General features: G+C 48.9%; 1 protein-coding gene across 1 annotated transcript in view; it reads left to right on the top strand.

The window, feature by feature from the left end:
* Positions 1–1,601, top strand: part of LOC135817674 (E3 ubiquitin-protein ligase rpm-1-like) — a 16,874-nt gene extending 15,273 nt beyond the window's left edge. The window contains exon 6 of the mRNA XM_065330899.1: positions 532–1,601. Coding sequence (XP_065186971.1) covers positions 532–798 — 267 coding nt within the window. The 3' untranslated portion in view covers positions 799–1,601. The remainder of the gene's footprint in view (positions 1–531) is intronic.
* The last annotated feature ends 14,510 nt before the right edge of the window (positions 1,602–16,111 follow it).

The raw sequence follows: 16,111 nt of genomic DNA, 5'->3' as shown, positions 1-16,111 counted from the left end.
AAATTCCTATTCGCTGCGTCCATACTTCCCTCGAGCCAGGCCACGAGTTCCCAATTAACTGTGGGTCACAGGACGACTGGAAAAAATCCCTCCGCTTCCAAGCAGGACTTTTGAGCCTGCCGGTACCCTCTGGACTCTCAACCATGATCTTTCATCATCCCACTATCCCTCAGCGGCCTACCACAGTCCTCGATCATTATTTTTTTTGCCATTTGTTGAATCGTACTGCACCCTGGGACGCTAGTCATAAAGTGATGAAAGCTACCCCCCCCCCCCCCCCTCTCCTCATACACACATAATAATGATGGTCTCTCCGGAAAGACACATAGCAAACACCCGTACATTATGGTAGGCTGATGTAGCTCTGTGGCCTCTCAATAACAGTGACACATTCCGGCGCCTAGAATCATAAGCAATGTCTGTAGAGTATGCCGCACTATAATGGAACTGTTGATGTTGTTCCTGCAGTGACGTGTTCCATTCAGAGCTGCTGCTATCTATTTCATGTTGTCTGCTGGTTGTGTTCTTCAGGAATGTTCTCAACATGGAACAGAGTACATTGGGTACAAATGTCGCTACTGCTGCTCATTGGCCACATACTATTGCTTCGGCACAACGCACTTTTGCGCACAGTGTCATAGCGATTTTTCACGGATTGAAAGAATGAAATCACTCCCTTCTTGTCCCGTCGGACCAACTGCTAAGAAACTGGAAGGCAGTGTGTGTCCCCTTGGAATGGAGCATGCACCCACAGGCGAAGAGTTTCTGATCAGTTGTGGAGCGTGTCTGGGTGCTTAGGTGTGTTGTAGTATGTTATTTTGTGTACGTCGTGTGTACGTGTGATGTTGGTGCATGCGCGTGTTGCTGTGGCGTGAAAAGCAGTCTTCGTCTTGTAATAAACAGTCTTTCGAAATGTAGTTTGATCGTCATCCCATTTGTATAAGTGTGGAGCGGATGACACGGGGCTGAGAGCAGGTGGAGAAAAGTATAGTTACAACAGTTGCACCATGCCAAACTCCTGATTAGTTTAGCGTTCTGGATCAGTAGCCATTCTATTAGTTGTTCTAGAGTTACCATGAGCTCCTGGCATGACGTGTCTGCTCCACACCTTCTTTGTTTGCAATTGTGGCACTCAAAGATATATTTTCATCAGTTTTTAAGTTACTCATGTCAGTGATGACCTTTCGGAAGCTCCTATGATTCTGCCTCCCCCCCCCCCCCCCCCCCTCTCTCTCACGCCTGTTCCTCCCCACTTTCTCTTGCAACTGGACAAACCTGCTTGGCAGTACATGCACGCAGTACTCAAAACTGTATTGCAATCACAGGTAACGGCTGAGCACTAACCAATCCGTTCCCATTTTGTTTATCATTTGAATAGCTTCCCATGATTCCTTTTTGGTGTGTGCTGACTCCTCCATATTAACTTTTACCTGTACATGTGTGATGTGTGATGACCCTGAACCATGTGAACACTCATAACCATTTACATGTAACAGTTATGTACCACAATGCTGAAACCATGACTATGCATAATAATAATTAGATCAGTAGCATAGGTACACGTGGTGTACGTTTCTAGAAGATCGAGCCACATGTTTATACGCGGTAATGTTCTACTACTCGTCATCACCATCAGTATCAGCAAGAGTCCATAACCTCGTTATGGACTCTTGCTATCAGTCATATCCTGCTGCCAGACTGGTGTACGCAGGAGCATGTGACCGCTTGTTCAAGCATGTTCGATTGGGAATAAGGGCCGAACGCTGCATCGCAGCCTTTTCGGACCAAAACCAGTCGACTCAGCGTCCAAAAGACTACAACATATGGGCCAATCGCGGTCATCCATGCTTTTATAAGAACGAAATGGCGCTTTTAGTGACATTTTGCATACAAATCCCCATCTAGTAGGGCACAGCCACCCAGTTTCGGTGGAAGTGCGCGAGTTCGATTGGGATTAAAGTAGGAAGGGAGCGTCTCAGCGAAAGTTGGAGTGGAGAGCAATCAATGGAGAAGCGATCATGTCTTATAGTGCTAAGAAGTGGTGGAGCTCATGAGAGATAAGGTGGCAACTTCAGATGCGGATCGACGATATGCATAATTTCCTGGAAGTTTGACAATGTGCAGACTTTCTTCCATTTTTGTCCCAAACCAAGAGCATTATATCCCTTGCTGAAGCATTATAATCAGAATTATAAGGCAGTATTTGGAGCATTATGGTTAGCTTTATACGAACATTTTGGAGCATTATCCGCTGGACCCTAACCAGAGCCAATGACATTTAGGGAGCGGAGCTGGACAGCATCCAGCATGGCCAGGTGTGAGGTAGCTGATCCCATCCACGCAAGGGGGGCAAATTCCAGCATTGGCCGGACGAATCCTTTGTAGACAGTCACCCTGCCCGCGTGACTGAGGAGGGGTGCTGCCTTCCGCAGGAGGCCCAGCCGCTGCTTCGCACGTGATGCAACTTGCCGAAGGTGGAGTCTGTAGCTCAGTTTAGAATCAAACGTCACTCCGAGCACCTTCACAGATTCATCTGGTGGGGGAGAGGAGTTCCGCCGAATGACAGCTGGGGAGTCGCTGTATCCTTCCGCTGGTGCGATAGAGTGACTGTTTGCGATTTCGATGGCTCAAACGCAATTTTCCATCTCTTGCCCCAGGCGTGAAGCTCATCTAGGCTGCGTTGTAGTGAGGCATTCGAGGCTTGGTCGAGGAGGGAGTACAAAGTCGTATCATCAGCAAAAGTGTTCAGGTTTGTGCCATGCGACAAGCAGCTTAAAATGTCGTTTACGTACACGAGGAACAATGACTTATGTAGGTCCAAGGTTACTACCTTGTGTGACGCCAGACTGGACGGGGTGCACCGATGAACTCTGGCCATGAACAACAACTTTAATGGTGCGACATTGCAGGTAGTGGGTAAGCATTGCAGGTAGTGGGTAAGCATTGCAGGTAGTGGGTAAGCATTGCAGGTAGTGGGTAAGCATTGCAGGTAGTGGGTAAGCCATGACATTGCAGGTAGTGGGTAAGCCATGACATTGCAGGTAGTGGGTAAGCCATGACATTGCAGGTAGTGGGTAAGCCATGACATTGCAAGTAGTGGGTAAGCCATGACATTGCAGGTAGTGGGTAAGCCATGACATTGCAGGTAGTGGGTAAGCCATGACATTGCAGGTAGTGGGTAAGCATTGCAGGTAGTGAACACCCTATCCCCAGCTGGCGGGCCTTGTAAAGCACGCCAGCATTAGACACCTTGTCAAAAGCCCCCGCTATGTCCACGGCAACTGCTTGCATAGCTCCACCTTGTGCCATGGCATTGGCCCACTCATACTGTAGGACAGTCAGGAGGTCTGCAGCTCCGTTGCCACGACGAAAACCGTACTGACGAGTATTCAGCAGACGGTGGCTTTCCAAGAAGAAGCTGGGAGTTGACTATCCTCTCCATTACGTTTCGACAGGATGCTGAGGAGAGACACAGGTCGATAATTCGAAACAATTGACTTGGACTGTTGGAAGACTTCTTGTGAATGGGGGACACATGGGCTAGTTTCCAGGAAGCTGGCTGGACCCCTGCTCTGAAGCAGCAAGAGAACAAGCGAGCACAGGCTCTGCCAGCTCCCTGTGGCATTCCTTGAGGGCTCTCGCTGATATGCAATCGGGGCCAGTGGCCTTGTGCGGATTTAGCGCCGCTAGTTGACGACGGACATTGACTGGACGAAAGTGGATGGCTGTGATCTGAGGTGCCGAGGCATCAATTTCCATAGCAGGGAGCTGATCAGAGGCAGATAAATCGTTGGAGCCGAGGCTGCACTTCATGGCAAAGTATTGGGCAAAGCACTCGGCTTTCTCCCTCGCAGTGGTGTGCTCGTGTCCAGATCTGTCGACCAGAACAGGTATATCGCTTTGGCGGGTAACAACAGCAGCCCGCTTAATAGCTGTCCACCATTGCTTGTCTTGCAAGGAGCCAGATGACAGCTTTCTAGAAGCTCGCTCTTTGCATTGCTGTTGGGCATGTTGCAGAACATGCACATAATGTGTAACGGATGCTAGGAAGGTTTCTTTCTGTTGCAAGCTATCGGGGTCTTGCCTCCAGACTCTCCAGGCTTGTTTCTTTATTATTATTATTATTAGACACAATCTCATAGCATGTGATAAGCATAGCTAATGCAGGGACAGAATCCCCTGAGACAAGGGCGTTGAGCCAGCCACGGCAATAGTAAGCTAGGAAAACAAAGCAAATATGAATTAAAGCAGATTCTCTGCTCCAAATTTGTTTGCACGAGCATCAGCATGCACACCCAGCTCTATCACACACAGCAGCCATTTGAACATGCGGTGAATGCAGACCTGCTGCACAAGACGCACAAAGCATAGCCGGGTTTAGTACCCTATCCATGATAGGAGCAGGAGACTCGGTAGAGGTCGCCGAATACTTTGGCTAGTCACGATGTGCGCTGTCCCCGTCTACACGGTGGCAGTTCGCGTCTCAACGGGCAGATCACTATCCCTCACCAGCAGCCACAGCAGCATCAACAACATGGCACCTGGTGCCCGGCACTTCGGATCCAGGATCCCAGCAGCTTAGCGTAGCACCCGGTGCTACCTGCAGATATAACATACAGCACACAAAGACACGCAGCACTTCCGCAGTAAATGTTCTTATATAAACTTTTGATGGTTGTATTGTATTGTATTCACAATTTATGAAATCAGACGCACAATATGACATCGGTCTAGAACTAGCCACACTGAATTATTATATCAATCAGAGTATGAACTATACAACATAGCTATGTCAAATATTGCTGCACTCCTCGACGTGTTCGTATCCTTCTTACATTGGCCGCCGATTTTGCTGGCCAGCGGCCGTCGGCTGCTGCGTGCACACTCTGACGAAATGCCCTGGCTGCCCACATCTGTGGCACACCGGAGGGGGCCGAAAGTTACCTGGCATATGCTGAATGGGACCTGGATGTGGACGAGGTGGGATCCCCATCCCCTGCCCTGCCTGAACATTAGCATCGACCGAACCTAGGCTACGCACACCTCCGGCCGCTTTCTTTTTCACCCCTTCTGCTTGGATTGCGGCCTGCAGCCGCTTCTGCTTTTTGGAGCCTGTCACCAGGTCCATGAGCAGGTTGCCTCCTTGGAATGCAGTCGCCACCTGGTGGCCATGGTTTTCAGCGACAACAAGCCACTCCTGCCTCTCTCTAAGTACACGCTCACCTTTTTTCGCTGCTCTTCTCCTTTTTCTCTTCGACTTCGACTTCATTGAGGCAATGATGTCCAGCAATTCCTCGTTCAATGCAAACTGTTTTGCATAGCTGGTCGTTTTCCAGTTCAGCTCCGTGGGTGCTCCGGACTTCCCTTTTTTGCCTCGGCGAGCGGGATCTTGATCTCGACTCTGAGGAGGACGAGGACGAGGACGACGATGATCTTGCATCAGGGGAATTTCCCCCTCGTCTTCTTTTCAGCGACCTGCCTCGTTCTGCCAACCTTTCCATGCCTCTTTCCAGCATTCGGATCTTCATGCCCAAGAGCTCTTGCTCGCTCTCGAACTCCGTGGCTGCCTTGGACGCAGCAGCACCAGCCTGTTGAGGAGCTGCAGTTGGGGGTGCCGAGGGCTGGTGTTCCACTGCCGTTTCGTACTCGGACGACGACGACGTGGTTCCGACCCTATCGGAGTCGGGAAACTCAAATACGGCTGAGGCACGAGCGCCTCCTCTCTTGCCTCTACCTCTACCACGACCAGAGTTCACAGTTTTTGCCTTCCGACCACTCATGTTGGCAACAGAAAAGAACAGCACCAGGCCGATCTACACGACGGAGAAAAAATTTTGGGCAGCTGCACACTTGGCAAGAAGAAAAACAATGACCTGCAGAATCACAGCAACAGCACTTTCAACCACAGCACACTGCCCTCGTACCCGTTCCGCACGCACGTGCAAAAAATATTAAAGGGGAAGTTAAGGCAAAAATCAAAATTTCACCAGTTGTAGTCTTCGGGGTGCTGAGTCGAATGGTCTTGGTCCGAGAAAGCTGAGACGCTCCCTTCCTACTTGAATCCCAATCGAACTCGCGCACTTCCACTGAAACTGGGTGACTGCGCCCTACTAGATGGGGATTTGTATGCAAAATGTCACTAAAAGCGCCATTTCGTTCTTATAAAAGCACGGATGACCGCGATTGGCCCATATGTTGTAGTCTTTTGGACGCTGAGTCGACTGGTTTTGGTCCGAAAAGGCTGCGATGCAGCGTTCCTCCTTTATTCCCAATCGAACATGGTTGAAGAAGCGGTCACGTGCTCCTGGGTGCCAAAATCACCTGGTCACCACGCCAGCAGGCGACAACTTTCACACCAAGGTTCAACTCGAGTGACAGGACTGCACCCAAAAAAGGTCAAAACAGGCTGTAAGTTGTACCCTGCAGGCACGGTGACCAGCTGACTGGTGTACGCAGGAGCACGTGACCGCTTGTTCAACCATGTTCGATTGGGAATTAGGGGCGGACGCTGCATCGCAGCCTTTTCGGACCAAAACCAGTCGACTCAGCGTCCAAAAGACTACAACATATGGGCCAATCGCGGTCATCCGTGCTTTTATAAGAACGAAATGGCGCTTTTAGTGACATTTTGCATACAAATCCCCATCTCGTAGGGCGCAGTCACCCAGTTTCGGTGGAAGTGCGCGAGTTCGATTGGGATTCAAGTAGGAAGGGAGCGTCTCAGCTTTCTCGGACCAAGACCATTTGACTCAGCACCCCGAAGACTACAACTAGTGAAATTTTAATTTTTGCCTTAACTTCCCCTTTAACAGAGAACTAGATTTCTCGTTTCTTTCGCTTCGCTCAGCCAACGAGAAATAAACATAAATGAATGGAAAATTGCAAAGAAAAACGATTAACGGAAGTGAGCACTATCAAAATTCGTGCATCACCCAGGTATTCGAGAATGTTCTTCGATGATAATTATTGCGTCTAGTTCAGTTGTGATAGTAGATCTTTAAACTGACCAATAGAAGAACAAGTTTTCAGACCGTATGGTAATGATAACCAATGAGAGTAGCCGGAAAACAAAGGGGACTTTAGATACTGGGCTGACTTAACAAGAGGCAGGATGAGCGCGTTACGGGTTGAGCGTGTCGAAAACCAATTGTACTTCATCATGTGTGAAGGGGTTTTATAAAGAAATTTTTTATGAACCAGTGTACAGAGATGGTGCTTATGACGAACGGAGAGAGGAGAAGTGTGTGCAAGTCGATAAAGGGTTTAGGTGCACCGCTTGTTAGCAGGCAGGTGTCCACCAAACCGGGTCAGTGGCCATTTACTTTAATGGTCTTGGAGGGAATAAACTGAGACATGGCATCACGCACAATTCCTGTGAGGGTTTCACAAGCAGCGTCCGGGTCATTTGATAGGACAGTCGGCCAGTTAATGCGGCTAAGATGTGCGCGCATCCTTCCCCTGTCTGCTCTAGCATACTGCCAGACGGTTCTTAGGGCCGGTTGCTCCTTGCGGGGACGTACGGTCTTGAACTCCGTTAGGATAGTGACATGGTCTGAGCGTCCAAGCGGCGGACCAGTGGTGACAGATGCTGCACCTGGGAGGTCGGATATCTAAGTCCAGTGTGTTGTTCTTGCGGGTTGGTTCGGAGACATGTTGGGTGAGGTAGGGCGAGGCGCACAAGTCCTCTAAGGCTTCCCCAGCAACAGTGGTCTTGGTGCTGCCCAGCCAAGCGGTGTTGTGGACATTGAAGTCACCCGTGATCAGAACGTAGTCACCGAGGTGCCGGACAGCGAGCAAGGTCTCCTCAAGATACTCAATAAGACTGATATCTGACTTACTGGAGCTCCCAGACCGGTAGAGGGCGCAGAATACAATTTTATGATGATCACACGTTTCAATAAGAAGCCAGATGACTTCAAAGTCATGACATGGCACGGTGTCAAGGTGACGAAAGCACAGGCCTGCTTTTAAGTTTTAGCCATACAGCAACACCGCCTCCATGTGCAGTGCGGTCCTTGCGTACTGCAGGGCAGTATCCGGGTATTATTGTTTCAGCTGGAGACATCTTCTCGGCAGTGAGGTTTGTCTCAGTTACTATGGCAATGTCTACAGTCTGGTGACGGAGGGCATGTTGTACTTGTACTAGTTAGTTGTAGCTCACCGAACTAATTATTACTTGGACTGGACTGGAGACCGAATGCATTGGTCAGAAAGATCGATAGACTTGACATATTTGTTTGTGGCTTAGTTGCTTGTAATCGATCGTCTTGTCTTTCCGTCTGCCTGTTTCCATTGCATGTTTACTTTCCTTGCAGCAACGCGTCGCTCGCTCCTGCTGACCTTTGCTCGCGCTCTGTTTGCTGCTGCTGCCTGCTCGATGCTTCTCTTCGCAGCTGCTGGCTATAGTATAGACTTCAGCTGGTATAATTAGCCCGCTGATTCGAGTAGAGTCTGGCAGTTGAGTAGAGTTTTAGAGTAGAGTTTTAGAGTAGAGTTTTAGAGAGAGAATCTGAGAGTGTATTTTAGAGAGTTCAGTACCGCTACTTTTCCTTTGCCATTCTACTTTTACTATACCGGACCTTTGTGCTCAGTCACCCTGATTTCTCTGTGCGTTGGGTCTGAGGTACATCTGAGTGGAATGACCAAGAGGCGCACATATACTTTGTGCCAACGGGCTTGGGATAACTCACACGTAGGGACGATCACTACTACTAGTACAATCATACACAAATAGGAGATCCCCCAGATAGGCGTTAGCCTTTGGGTAATCCTGAAATAAAGATTATTATTATTATTAACCCTTTACTGTCCGATTAAAATGTATACAAGCCCACGCAACCACAAAATCTGAAACTAAAATTAGACGTAACTTTGGTTTGAATTTGACGATTTCCACGATCTTGGGCATCCTGGAAAGGTCTTGACGAGACGAACGCAATGAGCCCACACTCGGCCCCACAGGATGCACTGGTCCAGCGCTGCAAGCCAGGGAACGCGCAAAAGCGCTGACCTCACGCTCGAGATCGATCTCAATCCACCATGTCACCCCTGTTGCTCGTATCGAGCTCAAATATTTTCGTAGAGACTCCCGGGATCCCGGGAACCTACTTTCGAATTTGAATCGGTGTAGCCTTGCCAACAGGTGACGTAAACAGGGAAAATCCCAGCCGTCGACATGCGCGTCGCGCTCTGAACGCACATTTCCCGGGACCAGAATTACGAGTGCGATAACTCAGCAACCGCTCTTCATATCGCTTCGGGAATTGTTCGAGGCGACAGCTGAGCCTTTTCTCTTCGATCTACATATTTCGATCTCTCCAAAAGACCTAGATTTGAGCAAGTTACGATAATTTCAAAATGCCTACCCCATCGATCCCATTGGATCGATGCTTGTATGTACGGACAGTAAAGGGTTAAGAAAGGTTTGCTCCCCACACCGGAGCTCGCGCTATTCCGCCGACTTTACTTGACACTTGACTGACTCACGACTGCCATCCAGAGCACACGAGAAGTCCATCGAACCTTCAACTCGGCAAACCTGCAAGAAAGCACCACTCCCTGCTCAATACACAGTGTTTCGGGGAATTCACCCCTCATCAGTTGAGCTTGAGTAGGCTGAGGAAGATTGTGCCTGAAGAGCACCACTTATATAGTGCTCTCCAGGCACAAACATCACCAGGGATACAAACTTACAGAGACGCTCCGCTTCCAGCGCGACAAACACCTCGTGAACACCAGATAGCAGCGTGAGTCAGTGTCGCTCCTGGACGGTGAGACAGACGTCGAGGACCCTCCGTCATTCGCAACGCTGTCACCTCCAAACCAACTAGTCGCAAGCCCGCGCTGGGCACAACAGTACGAAATAGTGGTTGCGACTTCGGCGATGATTTGTAAGAAAGGTTTGCTCCCCACACCGGAGCTCGCGCTATTCCGCCGACTTTACTTGACACTTGACTGACTCACGACTGCCATCCAGAGGACACGAGAAGTCCATCGAACCTTCAACTCGGCAAACCTGCAAGAAAGCACCACTCCCTGCTCAATACACAGTGTTTCGGGGAATTCACCCCTCATCAGTTGAGCTTGAGTAGGCTGAGGAAGATTGTGCCTGAAGAGCACCACTTATATAGTGCTCTCCAGGCACAAACATCACCAGGGATACAAACTAATAATTACATACAGAGACGCTCCGCTTCCAGCGCGACAAACACCTCGTGAACACCAGATAGCAGCGTGAGTCAGTGTCGCTCCTGGACGGTGAGACAGACGTCGAGGACCCTCCGTCATTCGCAACGCTGTCACCTCCAAACCAACTAGTCGCAAGCCCGCGCTGGGCACAACAGTACGAAATAGTGGTTGCGACTTCGGCGATGATTTGTAAGAAAGGTTTGCTCCCCACACCGGAGCTCGCGCTATTCCGTCGACTTGTCGCGCTGGAAGCGGAGCGTCTCTGTAAGTTTGTATCCCTGGTGATATTTGTGCCTGGAGAGCACTATATAAGTGGTGCTCTTCAGGCACAATCTTCCTCAGCCTACTCAAGCTCAACTGATGAGGGGTGAATTCCCCGAAACACTGTGTATTGAGCAGGGAGTGGTGCTTTCTTGCAGGTTTGCCGAGTTGAAGGTTCGATGGACTTCTCGTGTGCTCTGGATGGCAGTCGTGAGTCAGTCAAGTGTCAAGTAAAGTCGGCGGAATAGCGCGAGCTCCGGTGTGGGGAGCAAACCTTTCTTACAAATCATCGCCGAAGTCGCAACCACTATTTCGTACTGTTGTGCCCAGCGCGGGCTTGCGACTAGTTGGTTTGGAGGTGACAGCGTTGCGAATGACGGAGGGTCCTCGACGTCTGTCTCACCGTCCAGGAGCGACACTGACTCACGCTGCTATCTGGTGTTCACGAGGTGTTTGTCGCGCTGGAAGCGGAGCGTCTCTGTAAGTTTGTATCCCTGGTGATGTTTGTGCCTGGAGAGCACTATATAAGTGGTGCTCTTCAGGCACAATCTTCCTCAGCCTACTCAAGCTCAACTGATGAGGGGTGAATTCCCCGAAACACTGTGTATTGAGCAGGGAGTGGTGCTTTCTTGCAGGTTTGCCGAGTTGAAGGTTCGATGGACTTCTCGTGTGCTCTGGATGGCAGTCGTGAGTCAGTCAAGTGTCAAGTAAAGTCGGCGGAATAGCGCGAGCTCCGGTGTGGGGAGCAAACCTTTCTTACAAATCATCGCCGAAGTCGCAACCACTATTTCGTATTATTATTATTATTATTATTATTAATAACCTACGTGGAGATAATAATTTTATTATAGCTATGAATAGGATGAAGGCCGCAGACATCACGCAACTACGTTACTTGTTTGACATGTATTACTGTGTATTTTATAACAAAAATATTATTGAAAACCCAGAATCGATTTTCTCGTTCCTATCATCAGTGGGAAAAAACGGAACTAAGGATACAACCAAAGAAACTGAAGTTAAGTACTGTAAATAGAAAGGTGTTAGAAATAACATCAAGATACAAATCAAGATCAAGATACAAGTGCAATAAAACCACTAGAGGAAACGCAAGAAAGGTAACAAGATTACATAACCAAAGGCGAGAAGGCACTGAACGAAGTGTCAACCTACGAATACAACTTCAGTGCAACAATGTGCTCTTTCTGCTTACACAAAACAGGCTTATGAATACGTATACAAACTGCCTCTAGGACTTTCAACTGTTGGACATAACGCGCACGACACAGTACAGAAAAATGAGAGTCATCATACACACCAAGACAGTCAGGACGAGATAACAAGTGTAGATACACAGCTGACTTCTTACGATCAACACATTCATCCGCCTCATCTCGCTCCTTCCCACCCGACTCCTCCTCGTCCATCTCCTCGTCCTCTTCCTCGTTCCGCTCGTCATCCTCACGATCATCATCACCACCATCATCTGCCTCGTCCTCTGTCTCCTCACCAACCGTTTCGTCATCCAATTCCTCTTCCATCCTCTGATCATCCGTCCCATCCTCCGTTTCAGTACAGACCACTTGTCTCCCGTTTGCTAGCTGCTCGTCCCGTGAGCGGAGTTGTTCCTCCAGATCCGCTTCACTCACTGACTCATGATACTGCTCGACCCTCCTCCTGTTGGTACTGTCCACAACGCGCGGTCCCTGGCCGTTTCTGGCATAGATCTCTGTGCAGTAGTTTGCTGTTGCCCTCCGAGGTCTCTGGATTAATGTGGGCGGCGTGGCAATTCGTGTGAGAGTTGGTGATGCCAGCGCGAGTGTAGGTGGGTCCACCCCAGCCCCCGCCACAAGAAGAGCCGGTGGCGGTTCTGGTGGTGGCAAGGGCGACGGTGGTGCTGCTGGAGTTGGCACCTTGGGCAGCCTAGCTCTCCCACACGGCACCGCATTCTGTGTTGGCTCAGTCCGTACCACTGGCACAGGGGGTGGGTTCTTGAGCGGTCGGCCACGCTTCGGCCGCTTGGATTTAGCTGCATCCGGTAGAATATGCAGCGGTACATGCTGTTTGATACGTGCGGTCAGGTGTTGAAGGGTCCTACCAACGTACCGGCTACCACAATTCCGGCACTCAAATTGGTAAACCAAATGGCTCAAAAGATGGGATGGTAGGACGTCCTTCCTCACCATGAACGCACGTATCGTCGTGAATACAGGAATGAAATGTGCTGCGAAGTATGTTTTCATTACTAGCGTCTTGACTGCGCGGCACATGGTCAGCGATGTGTTTCCTTTCCAAGGCAAACAAAGATAAATTGGGCATCGAGCAGGACCAACACTCACTTCTTTCGATTTGTCTGCTGTTTTCATTAGTTTATTGAGTACATCTTCAGGGTATCCATTCTTTAGAAACACAGACTTTAAGTATTGTAACTCCTCGCTGAGTTTACTTGGCGAGCAAATGCGCCGTGCCCTGTCAACTAGGTTCCGCACCAAATTCACTTTGTACTGGTAGGAGCAGTACGAATCATACACAATATACTGCCCGGTGAACGTGGGCTTTCTGTATACGGAGGTAATGATATCATCATTCAATTTCTCAACCAATACGTCAAGAAACGAGAGTTTATTGTCGTGCTCATGCTCGCATGTGTATTTTAGAGACGGATGTAAGCTATTCAGATGATGAAGGAAGTGGTCGCACTGCTCCGTGGAATCAAAATACGTAAACGAGTCGTCAACGAACCGGACATACAGCTCAGGCCACAGCGACTCATCAATCAAGGACTCACAGTAACCAACAAAAATGTTTGCGAGCACTGGACCAAGTGGAGAGCCCATGGCTACTCCATCCACCTGTCGATACATAACATCATCAAACGAAAACTCTACGCCCGTCGTGACGAGGGACATGAGTTCACGAAAGGAAGGTTCAGGTATCCATGGTGTGTCAACGTCGCTATTACGATACAGTACATCTGAACATATGTCAATGGTCTCTTCTAAAGGCACATTCGTGAACAAACTCACTACATCGAAGGAACACAAGTATAGTGCGCATTGGAAGGAACTTTGTGGGTGCGTAGGAGATCTACGAACTCGAACACCTTTCTATTTACAGTACTTAAGGTGGCGCTACACCTTTCCGGCACCGTCCCACGCAAGCACACATATCTCAGCAATGGGTCAACAGATTCTTATAAAATTTTCAGCATTTACTCCTTGGATATACCCGTTTCAGAAACAGCAAACATAAAGCCAAAGATGCCATCTATCTACTGTTGGCATACATGTGACGGATCTGTTCGCAAAATCCGCCGAAAGGTTCGCCTGTAACCACAATATAGAAGACCATGCGTCCTATGCAATAAAATGAGTGCCACTGCAGTGTCTCACACACACATGGCAAGACATTGAACCAAAGAAAGGGGACACCAGCAAAACAAGCCGGCAAGTGCAGGAGATTGAAGAAAAAAGAACGATAAGCGCAAAAAATAACAAAAGGTTTGACCTGTGCTATCATGAGCATATGAAGAGCAGCCCTCTGAAACTTCGGTTCAATGTCTAGCTAATGCTTCACAGATTTCAAAAATGTATACTTTGTTGGGTCTGCAGGCCACGGTTATCTCAGTAGCTTGGTTAAGAGTTGCGGGAATAGCCAAAAAAAGGGGAAAAATTGCAGTATAATACATGTATTTACAATCTGTGTCCACCACGCCATCTACTTTTTACAAGGCCCCAGTCTCATAAGTGAGACCTTCGTCATCAACAGTCTGCTCCTCCACACCCTACCTCACTCTGCTTCGCCTCTTCCTTGCACTCTTCACTTCATCTGAGGATTTCCTGGCTGCATTCTTGGCTTGCTCACGGTCCAACTTCTCAAGCGCTGTCCGCGTGTAGTGACCAGCTGTCAGGCCCATCGCTTCAAGAATCTCCTCCAAGGCCTTGTTCTTCTCGTTGAAGCAAGCAGTGGCTATGGCAACAGCTGTCTGGACAGTCCTTGACGAGCAAAAGCCAGTCTTTGGACAAATCTGCCAAATGAGGCCATTGATGCACTCGTTCCGATTCTGAGTAGCGCCACGCAAGCATTTCTCGAGAAGTTGCCTCTCAGTCAGCCGCAAGTACACAGGCTTGATGACTTTGAAGACTGCATCCGGCAGGCTCTTCTGATGTTGGTATTCAGGGCCACCAGCTTGATGACTCTGCCACTTGCACAAACTATGTGGTCCAGGGGGGCAGAACTGATGCTGCGGCTTGTCATCTGTTGAAATACAATGCATGACCGATGCCCATATCGCGCGTGCCATGCCTTGCAGGTCATTGCCATGTCCACGTACGTTGGCAGTATACTGCTCCTTGCTGATCTCATGTTTGCTCAGCTTCCTCTGGAATATTGTGCACTGCTGGCAGTGCCGGGAGAGGACTTTGTAGTCGATGACTTTGCCAGTATCCCACGAGATGGTAAGAAACGCTCCATGTAGCGAGGTAAAGCCGCGTCGCATCCACGTTCCGTCGTAAGTGACGGCAATATCAGGGGAAGACGCCAATTCCTTGGCATTCGCAGCTGCACGCTCATGCTGCTGGTGGCAACAACTCTACTGGCCTTTGCTAGTACCTTGGTGTGCTTCTGGTATGCAGAGACATTCATGGGTGCAGGCATATTCATGACAGTGCAGAATTTCACAAGGGATGCCCACGTCCTATCCATGTCATTGCAGTAGCCGGCTTTCTGTTCACATCAGAGCAGTGCCCAGTCTTCTTGGACATAGCTTCACGGCTTTCAGCCTCGCAGCTGTCACAGGCCAGCGATAGAGTTGAAGCCAATCCTTCACGACGTACTTCACATAGTGTAAGGGTGCCATGGCACGCTGAGCAACAGGCACTATCAGCAAGTAAATTTTGTAAACATTCTAAATAAATAATTCGGCTCCCGGTCGTCAGGTAATCATCACCGGCTCATCTCCAGAGCTGTCGCTGTCACTGTCACTAGATGTCACCAGAATTAGACTGTTGGACTTCGGCATCATCCCTATCTTCTGGCAACACAGAAGAGTCCTCTGCCACGACAATTTTCGTAATATTATTAATTATTTCACTCGACAATTTCATAAATTATTTAGCACATTGATTTCCATGGAATTTGCGCTTCTTTGGACGACCAGGACGGCCTACGTACTGCCTCTTGCCCATAGTGATCAAGGAAGGTTCCACAAAACAGATGAAAGCCAACAAAGCAGCTAAACTGATAAAGAGCTACAGTTTGGAGAATGGAGATTGCTGGTATAAATATATTTACCAAAAAATTTAAGTACGACATGCGCACTGTGTGTGGTGACATGCGCAGTGGCACTGCTGATGCCGATGGTGATGTCAGCTCTGCGTGGGGCGCAGCAAGGTAAAACCAGGGAGATTTTCAGCCTTTCCGCGAAGTTTCATCGCCAAAATGCCAGCGAAATCAAAGTTACACACAAAACATGTGTAATGAAATTCTAATGCGTAAAAATTTGAATTTTTGAATTTACAATTACTATTTTTGACAATAGCGGCCTTTGAAAGTCCATATCTCAAAACCTACTGAAGCAATTCACTTCAAATTTTCGGGATGTGCGGTTGGGACCTACCCAGAGGGTCTGGAAGCGAAAATGGGGCCAAAATCCAAAATTCGA

The sequence above is a fragment of the Sycon ciliatum genome, chromosome 5 (genome assembly GCF_964019385.1).
Source record: "Sycon ciliatum chromosome 5, ocSycCili1.1, whole genome shotgun sequence".
Classification (NCBI taxonomy): Eukaryota; Metazoa; Porifera; class Calcarea; order Leucosolenida; family Sycettidae; genus Sycon; species Sycon ciliatum.
This window is presented reverse-complemented; position numbering and strand designations above follow the sequence as displayed.